Below are 14,273 nucleotides of genomic sequence, written 5' to 3'. Positions count from 1 at the left end.
GTTTCTGGGACATAGTTTCTGAGTGCTTAGCTAACAAAGATCCAAACATCTTCTGTTACAGGTGGCACACTTTTGTATTCCACTTACAATAGCTACAAGAATATTCCTTTCTTCTCTACCAGGTGATATTTTTAATCACTGGGATGTCATTAGGTAATAACTTTGCCTTCGATGGTCAGACCAGGGCTGGGCACCATGGACAGCGCCACAAAGACTGTTTTTTGGCCAAAGACTCAGATGTTCCCACCCCGCCCCAGCCAACTAGACTTTGTGTGCATGAGGAAGGAACTTTCTCTCTCTCTTTTTAACTCCTGTGTCCCTTGCAACTAGAACAACCCCTGACATGTAAAAGGTTCTTAATAATTATGTGCTGAATGAATTACCTGGTTGAATTTTAAGTGCAAAAAAATCTTGTGTTCCAATAGAGAATTATCTTCAAATGTTAAAAGCCACGGAATTTTTGAACAGAAAACTTTCAAAGATTTTAATTAAACTGTTTCCGGAGTGGAACAGCTGAGAATTATGATTATTTCTGGATTTTAATTTTTCTTCATCCCAGATGCACCTATGTTGGCATTTCAGTGATAAAAACAACTTAATTGTATACACCAAAAGCTTTTTCAAAAACTTTGCCTGGACATACCAGCTAAGCACTGAACTGGCCAAAAATCTGTTGGATGCTGCAACGTGGCTCAGAGTCAGATATAACTTTTCTTTCTTTTTCTTTTTCTTTTTTTTTGGTATAGATACTATCCTGCTTTTGAGTAGGACATTTTCAGTAGGCTCCACAGAGATTTTACTGCACAATTCTTACTAATGTGTGTTTATAGTTTCTCTGCCATGGAGATTATAGGCAAATGGTGTTTAACAGCTCTCCTCACAGTTCATAGAATTGCTGGTACTACACGGCTATTCGTGGTGATGTTGAAACCACTCGTTAGAATTGGACTTTTAAAAAAGAAATCTTTGTGAAAAACATAATAGTATCAGAAAATAAAGTCAACTCTTTTGTGAGGCAGCTCCTATTATCTTTCCATTTTGAGAAATCATTCTCAGTTCAGTTGTATTACCATGGTGATGTGTTTGCATTTCAACAAAACAAAACTGAACCATAAACTAGAGCTCTGCATGTCTAGCTCCCATCCTAGGGTTTTTATGACGGTGTCTTTATTATTGAATAAAATCCCCAATGTCCTGGCTAAAAATCACAGCAAATAAACAGTTTCTCAGCCATACACAACAATCTGGATTGCTAACCTCAGAATTCTAAGAAATCTCATAAAAGTGAAAAGAAGAATAGATATTAGAGAGGGGTAAAAAATCAAAAAAGAAATAGCCCACAAATGAATAGAAATATACTTGTTCTCTAACCTAAGATTGTGGAAGTAAACAGACAGGGGAAGACCACTATCCTTGATGAGAATTGGATGTGTGGCTTAGCCCTCTGAGGTCTGAAACAAGTAAACACTACCCGAATGGTCAGCACATGCCTCCTCTCTCAAAGGAGAGCTCTTAGAGCTGGCTCCCCTGCCTCCTATTTATGAAATGTATTTTGCTCTTTGGAACAATTGCACATAATTTTGAAAACTAAAAGAACTGTACAGGAGGTGTGGTTTGAGTTCCTCAAAAATTCCTACAGTTAGTGCCAGTCGGACGTGGGAAATAGTATTGCATGATACCATCTGCATAAGGAGAAGGAAAACCCATATCATCTATTCTAATCCAAAGAGGGTGAAAACAAGATTTGGACAGATATATACAACTATTCTATCACTTCTGCCCAAATATTGTATCAAACCATCTCTTCCCAGATAACAATTTTGTTAGCCTAAAAACACATTAGCTCAGTCAGATCTGGGCTCTCACAAAGCTTTTTGCTAGCTGCTCTGCCTACTGGTAAATAAGCAATGGGATTTTGCCTAGCAACCCCACCATGGAAACACAGCTTGACTCCCTAAGTGGTGGGGGAGTTAGGGGGGCAGTTCAAGGAACCCAAAGGCTGTGCCTTTCAGGGACCCTCTGCAGCTGGTTCCTGACACCACAACCATTAACGGCAATTCTTGTCAGTTTCAGAAGGATGATGAAAAACTTGGGGGAAATTAATTAAAAGGCAAATAAAAAAGCTTCCAAGATTGTGAGCTGAGACTGTCTGAGAGCTCAGTCCAGAGTCAGCACAAAAGAACCAAGGGAGAATGAGGACTTTTTTCTTATTGAAAAGGAGGTAATTATAGGAGATAATGTATCCAGGAAGGGAAAACCAGCAGTGACCACCTGAAGTTAAACAAAGATTATCTTAAGCCAGATGTGAGGGAACATTTCCTCAACAGCAAAGGGCAACATTAAATCCGGGAATGTCCACATTTAAGGAAAGCCTTGAACTTTTACATCAAAAATGATTGCTAACAGTCATCAAGCATTTAGCGGGCACTGTGCTGAGCTTTTAGACACTTATTTAATCTTCCAGGCAATCCTATGAGGTGGATTTTCTTACCTCCATTTTTAGAGGAAGAAACTGATGCCAGAAAAATTGAGAAACTTGCCCAAGGTCACTCAGTCATTTAGCAGCGGGGATGGGATGTGTCTTAAGCAGGCTGCCCCTAGACGCCAAGTTCTTAAACACCATTTTACCATAGTAGTGAATGGGTGCAGAGCTAATGAGGATAAGAAGCCCAGAGATCACTGGATGACATGTTTGTGGTTCCAGCTTGGAAGCTACAGTTTAAAATGTTCAATTAAGGCAACTGCTCTTTTTTTTTAAGTGTCTAGAGGGCAGCAAAAACATGAGTATTCAGAATAACAGATATTGCCAAAATCTTACACCCATATCTCTTCCTTATATGGTGAAGTATGGGTATACGCAATTTCATACACCTACACACACACGTGCATGCAAGACACTTGATTTCGTAAGTCCCTAAAATACTCCGATGACTAAATTCTCCAAGGATTCTCTGAGCATCACCCTAGGATGTCTGGAGGAAGCAGCCCAGGGACATGTTGGTTGGCTTGGGCAGTGAGCAGTGGTGAAATGTTTACCTTGCAGATAAACTCTCCAACAGATAATGCAATTAAGACTCCACCATCTAGCCTTTGTTACACACCTTCCTCTCCTCTACAAGACAAATGCTGTCCAGTGCCATCTTCCCTTCTGCCCACCTCCTGGAGCCTGGGAATGTCTCCAGCTTTCTCCGTACGTGCTGCTCTCTTTTGCCAATCTCAACCTCATTTGGATTGCAGTTGCATTCGCATCCTAATTTCTGACTTAACTAGTGTCTCACAAACATTTAATTCACTTTAATTTCATTATGCATTTGAGGAGACGATTTACCGAGGGGGAAAATGATGTTCCCATTGCCGGCAATTAGATTAACTGAATGATCTATGGTAAAAATCTCCTTTTGGGCTTTGGAGTTTTGTACATGTTTACAAACAAAACTAGGCTAATAATAACTAATTTTCTGGATTCTCAGAGGGACCTTAACTGTCCCCTCAAAGTTCTATAATATCCTATTTGGAAATTCATGAAATGGGTAAAACATTCCTTGTGGTTCTCGGGTAATTTATCTTGTCACAGTACTTTCATTTGTGGAATAATGGTATTTTCATATGCAGTTTCAAAAATATCAATAAATTATCTTTTTTTTTTTTTTCTGATGGCTTTTCTGAGGAGATGGGGAGGGAACTATATAAAAGCTTGGATCAATTTATTTTTTCCTGTTCCCACTTTATATACTGAGTACTCTTTTAGGAGTTAGAGAACTTGACTCCTTTTTATAAAGGATTGTATGTCTTTAGCTTTTCCTACAAATATTTAGGGGAATATACTGATCCAGGAACTGGAGTGTAAATAATGCTGATTGAGGTTTGTGCAAATAAATATTCTCCACTCTTCCTATCATTTACCTGCCCCTTCCATTCTGCCGTATTGAACATACCTGGGACTCAGGACCCCAGGCAGGTGGGACGGATGGTTTTGAGACATGATTACAGAGAAGAGCAGCCTCGCCACTCCTTTTCCAGCTCTTCTGTCCCTTGGCGTTTTCCAGGGAAGAGGTGGTACTGAGGTTTGTCTCCGTAAGTCAAGGAGGAAGAGGCGAACGAGAGGAAGGGAAACAGAATCATCATCAACCTTCCTATCTTGGAGACCTAGTCATTGCCTTGGCTAGCGTTTCCTGGTCAAGCCGAGTGGTTGATCGTAGAAGAATCTCTCTTGACCATTTCTGTCCTGGGAAACCTGGTTGACGTGACCCTGCTGTGATGAAAGTTTAGGAATTCCTGGACACTGACAAGGTCGCTCCGTGACAAGTTTTTTTTTTTTTTTTTTGCGGTACGCGGGCCTCTCACTGTTGTGACCTCTCCCGTTGCGGAGCACAGGCTCCGGACGCGCAGGCTCAGCGGCCATGGCTCACGGGTCCAGCCGCTCCGCGGCATGTGGGATCTTCCCGGAGCGGGGCACGAACCCGTGTCCCCTGCATCGGCAGGCGGACTCTCAACCACTGCGCCACCAGGGAAGCCCTCAGTGACAAGTTTTTATTCTCAGCCTTCCTTCCGAGAGGGGAAACAGGAAGGCCTATTCTTCACGGAGGTTAGTCTGGTTTCTGTCCTTGGGGGAGCACTCTGGCAACTTTGAATTGGTGAATCCTTGAGTAACTTGAAAGTCGGTTTCCATCGCTGCGCACCGGACTGAGATCATGCCAGAATTCGCATCTTGGCTCTGCCCCTAATTAGCAACATTTTATGCAAGTTCCTTACCCTTGTTGGCTTCTTTCTGCATCTGTAAAATGAGGTGTATGAATGCAAAGTTCTCTCTGTACTCTGGAGGTTCTCTGCTAAGTTACCAGAAGGCAATAAGTAGAAAATAGATCACATGGTGAGGATTTCCATGACATAAATGTGTACTTTTGCAGAAACTCAATCTAAGCAATGTACAAAGGTCCGGGCACTCTGGTGTTAAATATATATTTATGATAGTATGTGGCTTTGGTTGAGTAATGGTGCTAGGGTCCCCTGATGACAGTCTGTAAATTATTCAGTTTAGTTGCCATGCCAGTGTTGTCCTGAGTGCCATTCAATGGGACACCAGTGTGCCTCCAGTCTGTCTCTGGACTCCATGGGCATGATTCTTTGGCTAAACCCCAAGCTAAGTGGGGTTTCTTGCCCAAGGACCCCAGACCCCCTGAAAACTTCTGAATGTGCATTTCTCTAGGAGAGGGTCCACAGCTTTCATCAGATTCTCACAAAGCTGCCCATGACCAAAGAGAGGTTCAAAGCCACTGATGTTTTTTTCTCTACCTCTGTCTTCCGAATCCAGGGTGATGGAGCTGACTTGCCTCTCCTTCTTTCTCTTTTGCTGTTCTTTAGAAAAAGCAAGTGAGTCAGACGAAGATCCGGGTCATCTCGACCATCCTGTTCATCTTGGCCGGCTGTGTTGTGTTTGTGACAATCCCCGCTGTCATTTTCAAATACATTGAGGGGTGGACGGCCCTGGAGTCCATTTACTTTGTGGTGGTCACTCTCACCACGGTTGGCTTTGGTGATTTTGTGGCAGGTAAGCACCCTGGGCATCCCAGTTACCAGGGCCCTGGTGGGGAAAATATTCTGCCGGCAGTGCTTTTCCAAACCATGAGAAAAGATGTGGGAGAAGCAAATGAAAAAGGCTCAGCATCACTGCTGCTGTGCACAGGCTTGTTTCAAGCCCATGGTCCTATGCGATGTAAACAACAGCGGGCTGCTGCCTTGAAAGGAAGCCAGCCTCTCCCTCCCCAGGTTGCAGAGTGTCCTTATCACCATATGAATTATGAGTGAAATGAATTTCTCATTGGATTTTGGACTTCTGAATTGTATTAAGGCTGCTTGAATCAATTGATAAAGGCTATATTAGCAAGTGGCAAATATGAAACTCTGGAGAAATTAGCATAGAGTATAGTCTGCGGTGATCTGCAGATTAAGCTGCCTGATGCTGAGGTGAGAGCCACTGTCCCTGCAGAAGTTGTCCTGGGCATGTCCGGATGCAAGACTTAAGACTCAGGTGACCTACCAGGAGCTGAAAACTGCCCCGAGGGAATATAATATTATAATGGCTTCTGCATGTATGTATATAGGAGAAATAGCCTTCATTGTAAAAATAAATGCCAATGAACTGTGCTTAAGGAAGCAAAAGAAAACCACCATCAAATGCATCTAGGGACTGGGAGCTTGAAAATTGAGATGAGATCTGACATCTTACGTGGACCACTTTCCGAGCATGGTAGGAAGGCAGGAATAGAAGGAGGAGGCCATCCTTCTCTTTCCTAATGGAATAGTTCTAGGTGGTCAGAGAGTCGGTCATTTTCTACTTCAAGAAGTGAACACTCTGACCAAGCAACTCTATCATAAGTTATACATTTATGAGGACAGGGATCTCCTCTCCCGGAATCTGGAAAACAGCAAATTCTGGAGAGGGTGTGAAGGCTGGTCAGCAGGTGCATGGGTGTCTCCAGGTTAATTCTGGAGTGATTTTGTAGCTATTCCAACTGGGAAGAGGAAGACTGAAGTCCACTTTGTAGAAATAGCAGTTTTAACTTTTTCTTCCTTTTTATCGGCTAAGGACTAAGAACTGCAAAGTCAAAGTGATTAAAAATTGTTGACAAAGAGCCCGAGGCCTGGGACCCCACCAATCTTTCCTTATGCACAGTGCTCAACCATTGTGCAGATCCTCAGCTTGGGCAAGAGGTCACTTGATGCCATTTGGTGAGAGGCCTGAAGCTCTGGAAAGACACCACACAGAGAAGTGAGGAAAGTAAGACGAACAACTGTCTGGTTAAGTCCTTAGCATCACCCATAGCTGCACTGTGGGAAAACTCAGCTGAGGTTCCAGTCCCAGGTAAACACATGGAACGGCAGCTGCAGTTTAGAGCTATTTCACCAGCATCTTTTTTTTTTTTTGTGGTACGCGGGCCTCTCACTCTTGTGGCCTCTCCCGTTGTGGAGCACAGGCTCCGGACGCGCAGGCTCAGCGGCCATGGCTCACGGGCCCAGCCGCTCCGCGACATGTGGGATCCTCCCGGACCGGGGCACGAACCCGCGTCCCCTGCGTCGGCAGGCGGACTCCCAAGCACTGCGCCACCAGGGAAGCCCTTCACCAGCATCTTTAAGCTCCCCAGAGCATCATTTGCACTCTGTTGTGCTGCAGAGCCCCCTGTGCTAACACTGGCCTGTCTGGAGGACTGTCTTCTGGAGGGCACTTATGGTAAACCCTGCTTTCTAACCAAGCGCTCAGTTCCATCTGTCAACCTGTTAATCTGGGGCAGAAATAGCACAGCCTTGGGAGTATGAGGTCTAAAAAATTACTTGTGATTTAAATGTATTATTTATCCTTATGAGCCACCATGGGCTGTGACTACAGTAGCACACACCAGCACTTGAGCTGATGTTTACTTACCTGGTAAGGTTGTGACTGCCGCTAGCACTGGTTTTTTTGTTGTTTTTTTTTAATGATCTTTAACAATGGAAGATTTTAATGGAGCAAATGGGCAAATCTACAGAAAAACACATAGAATTGTTAGAATGTTTTAAAGTCTGTTTTTGTTGTAACTGAGTGAGAGAAAATGGACGTGTTTTCCCCATGGGTTTTTGATAACGGTGGTTGTACATGTAAATATGTGTCCCACAGAGTACCTCTCTCTTTTTTTTTTCTTTTACTTTTTATTTTATATTGGAGCAGAGTTGATAACAATGTTGTGTTAGTTTCAGGTGTACAGCAAAGTGATTCAGTTATACGTATACAAGTATCTATTCTTTTTCAAATTCTTTTCCCACTTAGGTTATTACAGAATATTGAGCAGGGTCCCCTGTATAGCACTGTTTTAACTCTCTTACTCACCGCAGATTACAGAGCAATATTTCCTTTGTCCTGAAGTCTCCGCAGACTCGGGTCTTCTATAATTCACGGTGCTGACTGCAATTGGACCAGGCCCTTCTAAACTGCAGTTTCCAGGGCTAACATAGACCAATCTGAAGAATGCATGCCTTAGAACACTGGAAGTATGTCACAACCTTTTGGCAATACTTTTAAGAGCAAAAGGGAAGGATGCCCGTCATTTTTTTTTTTTTTTTTTTTGTGGTGCGTGGGCCTCTAACTGTTTTGGCCTCTCCCGTCGCAGAGCACAGGCTCTGGACGCGCACGCTCAGCGACCATGGCTCACGGGCCCAGCCACTCTGCGGCATGTGGGATCTTCCCGGACCGGGGCACGAACCCGTGTCCCCTGCATTGGCAGGGGGACGCTCAACCACTGCGCCACCAGGGAAGCCCGCCTATCATTTTAAAAGATAACATTAACAAGAGTTGCTGGTTGCTGTGATTTGACAGGGCGTCATTTCAGAAATATCGGTCAGAACATCAGTCACCATGCAGGATCAAGTGCTGGTTTATTTTGTAGCTGACTCACTTTAGGACAGTCTAACAACATTACAAGCATTTTGGACCCTGCCTGGGAGCACATACTGAGTTCTGCATTCCAGGCTAGCCGCTGATAAAGGAACAGGCAGCCTTGTTCACTAGCGCGCCCTAGTGACAGTCTTTTTTGGGTGATGGTGACTTGTGAAGGTAAATATTTATTTTTAGGTAGCTCCAAGGAGAAAGCTACAGAGATCTCTAGCCTAGCGCAGAGATGAAATGAACCTCGAAACACACTTAATGTTGCAGAAACTCCAACTGTATCCTAGAGAAAGCTGAGTGGGGAGAGTTGCCTGAAAGGGCAAAACAAGGCAGCTACACCAAACCGAGGGGGGTTCAACCACAGAGCCCTTTAGCAAAATTTGGAATTCTAATTTTAAGAAGTGGCTGTAGCTATGGAAACCTCGTGGGGCGGCGTTGCAAAGTGGGTTTGGTCACCCCGAAAAGAGCCGCAAGCCACAGTGCCTGCCCAGCTGCCTTTGGGAGGTATTCTTGATACCATAAGAGCTCAGTATGGATTCAAGGATGCTAGATGAGGTTACAAACATGCCCCAGTGGGAAAGTCCAGTGATCACTCACCATGTGGTACCATAATTACCAATCCATGGTTCAAGTTGGTTGCCTTAGAAATGGCCACCTGCCTGCTTCAGGGGGCAGCGACATCTCACAGAGTGAGAGCAAGGCTGTGAGTTATTTCGTGGAGCTTCCTTACTTCTTTAGGAGAGGGCGCTGGGCTTGGAATCTCTTTTGCACGGCTGCCTTAGGCAGTGCCTGTAGGAGGCCTAGAATAAATAGGCTAATTACTTGGAATAATGACTGCTCCTTTCAGTGGGACAGCAGTCAATGCAGTCAGGCAACTAGTCCATTTGGTCTGATGGATTTTTACTGTAATCCCTATTTGTAAAGGGGTTGAACTAGCTGGCCTTGGAGGTCCCTTTTCGTTCTACCCCGGTGATTCTAATTGCTCAGTCTAACTGACCCTACGGATTAGCATCATGTGAACACCATCCTTGGTGAGCACTATTGCTTGGGTCCGAGTCTCGGGAATACCATTAAGTCTAATGTTACTTCCGTGCATCTACTCATCTCTTGGTTCATGCATGTGCGCTTAAGAAGGACATGGTTCCAAGAGTTCCCAACCGTTCGGGATTATTTAATGATATTTTATTTTTATTAAATTTAAGGCAATTTAAGAAAAACTTGACAACTGGGCCTGCTCCGTTGTCCTCTAATTCAAGTCATTCATCGTCAAGCTCAGGTTTAGACTAGGTGGATCAAGTTGGCCACTGGATATTTTTTGTTACGGGTATTATGGTTAGTGGTCAAGATTCAGAGGAAGTTAAGCCACAGGTCAGGCTACTTTAGGGAAGAGACACGTCTTTTCCTGGCCATCCCACCGATGTCACATTATGGATTACAGCAAGCCTAGTAGCTGTTAGATGGTGATGGACGACATTTCTGCTACACAGACTGGGATATGTTTGCTCTGCGAAGACTATATGCTAGATCCTGGTTAAAGTAACATTTGGTTGTTTTCAGGGGGAAACGCTGGCATCAATTACCGGGAGTGGTATAAGCCCCTAGTGTGGTTTTGGATCCTTGTTGGCCTTGCCTACTTTGCAGCTGTCCTCAGTATGATCGGAGATTGGCTACGGGTTCTGTCCAAAAAGACAAAAGAAGAGGTAGGACCCCTTTCCAGATTCTATGAATGTTCCTGAGATCAGATAGGCTCGTGTTAAGAATTACCTATCTCTATTCTATGGGCTAGACTGTGTCCTACTAAATGGAGGGCTTCTAGGTTTCCTCGGTTTTGAATCCTTGAATTGTTTTAAACGCCAGGCTAAATGGAATAGCAGTTATTTCTGGATCCTTTTTTGGCAGGTGCGAAAATCTGATGACCCACCAGCCCACAGCTCCTGGAAAGACTAGTAAACAACAACTTATTTTTAAAAAAAGAAATGAAAAGAAAAACAAACAAACATAGCAGAGGTAGATTACATTTGAGGGAGGTGTGCAGTTGTCCCCAATCAGCAAATATGTGAATTTTTCTCAATTCCATATGAGACTGAAGTTATTGAACTGTGGCTGGCCGTGGGGAAGTGAACTCAAGGGGTCCCTTTCACTTATGCCCCCTCTTGGTTATCAGATCTGTAGAAACAAGTATATCTCTGTAGCCAGGGGCACACAGTCTTTCCTTCCTCAAATAAATGTGCATGGAAACTTACACAGAGGCAAGAAAAGGAAGGCATAAGGAGGAAAGGTAGATTTTGTTTTTTTAAAAAAATGTCCACGTAGTTCATCTGGAAAGAGAGGAAAAGAAATAAGAAAGAGGGAGGGCAAAGTAAAGAGAAGGAATGTGCTAAAGAAAGGAAAGGAGATAAAACCCAAAGAAACACAAAGAGGGGCAGCCTCTTGAAGGGTGACTGTTCCCTTCCCAGAACGCGGTCATCTGATGTGGAAGGCGCCAGGAGAGCGTTGTTGAATGGAGACGTCTCCCAGATCACTCCTGGGGGCAATGCTTTAATTTTCCTGGCTTGCATAAGCCATGTCAATGCACTCTCCAGTCCGAGTCCCCAGATAGCTAACTGGCCTGCTGAAAATCAGCTATAACGAAAGAGAAAGCCACAACATAAATACTGACGTTTCTCAATCCAAAAGTCCGAGTCACTCATCTGTACAGGAAAGCATGAGACTTTAACTAATAGCCCTGCTGAAAAAGAGCCCAGAGATTTGGGATTGATCCTCATGCAAAACTTCACTCTAAGGAAGTGTGTTCTGTGGGCTTTGGCAGAACACGCCCCCTTCCTGCACCTTGACCCTGGAAGTGTGGTTACCATGTGCCCTGGAGGGTCTTCTTAAACCAGGGTTAGCACAAGGCCATAGCACGGCCCAGATATAGGGTGATCACCTTGACCAGTGTGCCCAGGACTGAGGACTTTCCCTTTTAAAAGCGTGACATTCCCAGGCTAACTGGGACAGGTGGGTCACCTTTCCCAGATAGAGATGGATCTTGGAGGGACAGGGAAGGGCAGAGGACCTGCTGAACACCTGCTTTGTGTCTGCTGAACGTGCTAGATGCATGCCTGCCTCACGTAACAGGAAAAACCCCGTGAGCTAGGCACAACCGCCCCGGAGTTATGCTGGAGGAACGAGGCCAGACGATTAAAAAGGGGGCGGAAACAACGGGAACTCGGGCCTGTCCGACTCCAAACATTGATCTCTGCCCCAGAATGCCAAACGCCTCTCCTCCTTCAGTCACGGTCTCCAGATCTCAAGCTTCCATCGGGTTCCCCAGCAGGTGTGCCTTCCCGAGCCACGTTAGACCCGAGCCATTCGGAGGTGGGTGTCTAGGCGGCAGGAAGGGCGAGGGCAGAGGTAGCATCCCGGCCCTCCCGCTGGGCGATGCGGGGTGGGGGTGGGGGCCCGTTGCGGCCTCCTTCCCGCGGGGACACCCGAGGGCTGCGCGCCTGGGGCGGAACGCCGAGGCGGAGGAGGATGGCTCAGCGCGTGGCTGTTTTCCCGTCTCTCCGCCAGGTGGGTGAAATCAAGGCGCACGCAGCCGAGTGGAAGGCCAACGTGACGGCGGAGTTCCGGGAGACGCGGCGGCGGCTGAGCGTGGAGATCCACGACAAGCTGCAGCGGGCGGCCACCCTCCGCAGCATGGAGCGCCGGCGCCTGGGCCTGGACCAGAGGGCACACTCGCTCGACATGCTCTCCCCCGAGAAGCGCTCCGTCTTCGCCGCGCTGGACGCGGGCCGCTTCAAGGCCTCGTCCCAGGACAGCATCAACAACCGGCCCAACAACCTACGCCTGCAGGGGTCCGAGCAGCTCAACAAACACGGGCAGGGAGCCTCTGAGGACAACATAATCAACAAGTTCGGGTCCGCCTCCAGGCTCACCAAGAGGAAGAACAAGGACATCAGAAAGACCTTGCCCGAGGATGTTCAGAAGATCTACAGGACCTTCCGGAATTACTCCCTGGATGAGGAGAAGAGAGAGGAGGCGGCGGAAAAGGTGTGTAACCCGGACCACTCGAGCACGGCCGTGTTGACTGACTGCATCCAGCCGCAGGCCGAGATGGAGAATGGCGTGGCCCCCACGGACACCAAAGACCAGGAGCGCGAGAACAACGCGTTACTTGAAGGCAGAAACTAAACGGTAAGGACATTGGACTTGACCCAGCGTTGCGGGTTTTGTTTGTTTGTTTGTTTTTTAATTCACCCTGAGACACGTGCCTTAAACAAGACTTCTCGTTAGTCCGAAATTACATAGCATCGAAGAATATATTTCACTGTGCCATAAACGACTGAGAAAGCTTGCTCTGCCCAAAGGAATCAAAGAACAAGGACTTCACTTTCCATCTCGACCGCAGGACACCCAGGGAGCCTTCGCAGGCATAGGAGGTCACGGCCGCAGAGGTCAAGGGCACGTCCAGGCGATGCTGTGCCCCAGTGAAGCGCCGCCCCGCTCTGGCGGGTAGAAAAGGGCAGCTATTCCTTAGACCAGCCGTCTGAAAGGAACAGGTGTGTCTTTTAAATGGAGTCATTTCCTGAACCTACCGTTAAGCGATATGTGCGCACACAGAAGGGGACTGGATTGGGGGGTGAAGTGGTACTTGTAACTTGGGTTAGAGTGGACATTTCAGAATGTTGCTCTGAGCTCCAATTTTGATACAAACGGTTCAGTGCATACCTAGCCTTTCTAAGCTCCAAATGAATGTCCTTGGGACCGGAGAGCACCTGGAATTTGTTGGAAGCAGATCCGAGCGCACATATTAAAAGGTGCAATTGCTTTCCTCATTACAAAAGAAAAAAAAATCACAAACATATCACACTGTGTATATTACCTTAACCAATAGCAGAAGCCTACTGAATTTTGTCTTTCTCACAGGGGCAGGTAGTCCCAAAGAACTTGCAAGCATTGGTGAAAACCCAGCCTCAGCCGCTGCATGGTTACAGGCAAAAATCATGCATTTTCCTCAGTGGGTGCAACGGTGAAAATAAACTGGCTTTTGAAATGTTCATGTTCACTTTTCCAGTGGAACTTCTGTTACAATTTGTTTTGATAAGAGGGGGAAAAATACCAAAACTATTGCCTTGCACGATGCCGGTGGCTTGCTCTTCTGTCTAGCTGATCCTAAATTTTTATAGACATCCTGCATGTCTGAGACACACCAAGGAGGACCATGGCATCATTCCATCTCAGGGCTTCTTGTCCCTTTGGGTGTCTTAGGGTAGACATAGTGACCCGAGGCCCAATCTTGCTATCTGCAAACAAAAGGAAAATTAATCCCTCAACCAACCCTTGTACAAGGAGATTGAATTGTTTTCATTGCTTGCAGCTTAAGTGCCATTATTGCCATTTAAAAAAAATAATACTTAAAAGAAGTATTTGAAAGATTTCACTTTCCTGTGTGGGTGTTCCTTTATTCCGAAAGCATCACTTATTTTCCTTTGCTCCTTTCTCTCCTCACACCTGCTAGTCACTAAAATTGGAACACCACTGGGATTGATTGTTTCTAGGCAAAGAGTAACCAACAAGTGGTGATAATTATGATTGTTCCATGAGGTTAGAACATCCAGTGAAGGAAAAGGGGGAGTGGCTAGTCATAGGTTTGGAGAGGAAGATTCTAAGTGAATTTTTATCGGAAAGGGAAAAACACGTACTAGGCCAACCATCCTGTGTGCGCCTCAGCCTTTTTCAGAGTTGGCTGGCCGTTATGCGGGTTCAAACTTAGTTATTTGTGCCACACACTTAAGCATTTGGACCTGGCAACACTGGGAAGTTGCTGGTTATGGACCTCCCAGGCTCGGTGCCACTGTTTGCAGATGTCACATAA

At 45.7% G+C, this 14,273-nt stretch overlaps 1 protein-coding gene across 3 annotated transcripts in view; it reads left to right on the top strand.

Annotated features, from left to right (window-relative positions):
• The window catches only part of KCNK10 (potassium two pore domain channel subfamily K member 10), a 138,414-nt gene extending 125,173 nt beyond the window's left edge, over positions 1 to 13,241 (top strand). For all 3 annotated transcript variants that reach the window (XM_027120241.1, XM_027120240.1, XM_027120242.1), the window contains exons 5-7: positions 5,362 to 5,548; positions 9,974 to 10,116; positions 11,969 to 13,241. In XM_027120241.1, coding sequence (XP_026976042.1) covers positions 5,362 to 5,548; positions 9,974 to 10,116; positions 11,969 to 12,589 — 951 coding nt within the window. In that variant the 3' untranslated portion in view covers positions 12,590 to 13,241. The remainder of the gene's footprint in view (positions 1 to 5,361; positions 5,549 to 9,973; positions 10,117 to 11,968) is intronic.
• Positions 13,242 to 14,273: the final 1,032 nt, after the last annotated feature.

The sequence above is a fragment of the Aethalodelphis obliquidens genome, unplaced genomic scaffold (assembly GCF_003676395.1).
Source record: "Aethalodelphis obliquidens isolate GAN/ISIS:26980383/991018 unplaced genomic scaffold, ASM367639v1 scaffold21, whole genome shotgun sequence".
Taxonomy (NCBI): Eukaryota; Metazoa; Chordata; class Mammalia; order Artiodactyla; family Delphinidae; genus Aethalodelphis; species Aethalodelphis obliquidens.
Note: the sequence above shows the minus strand (reverse complement) of the source record. Positions and strands in the feature narration are given on the sequence as shown.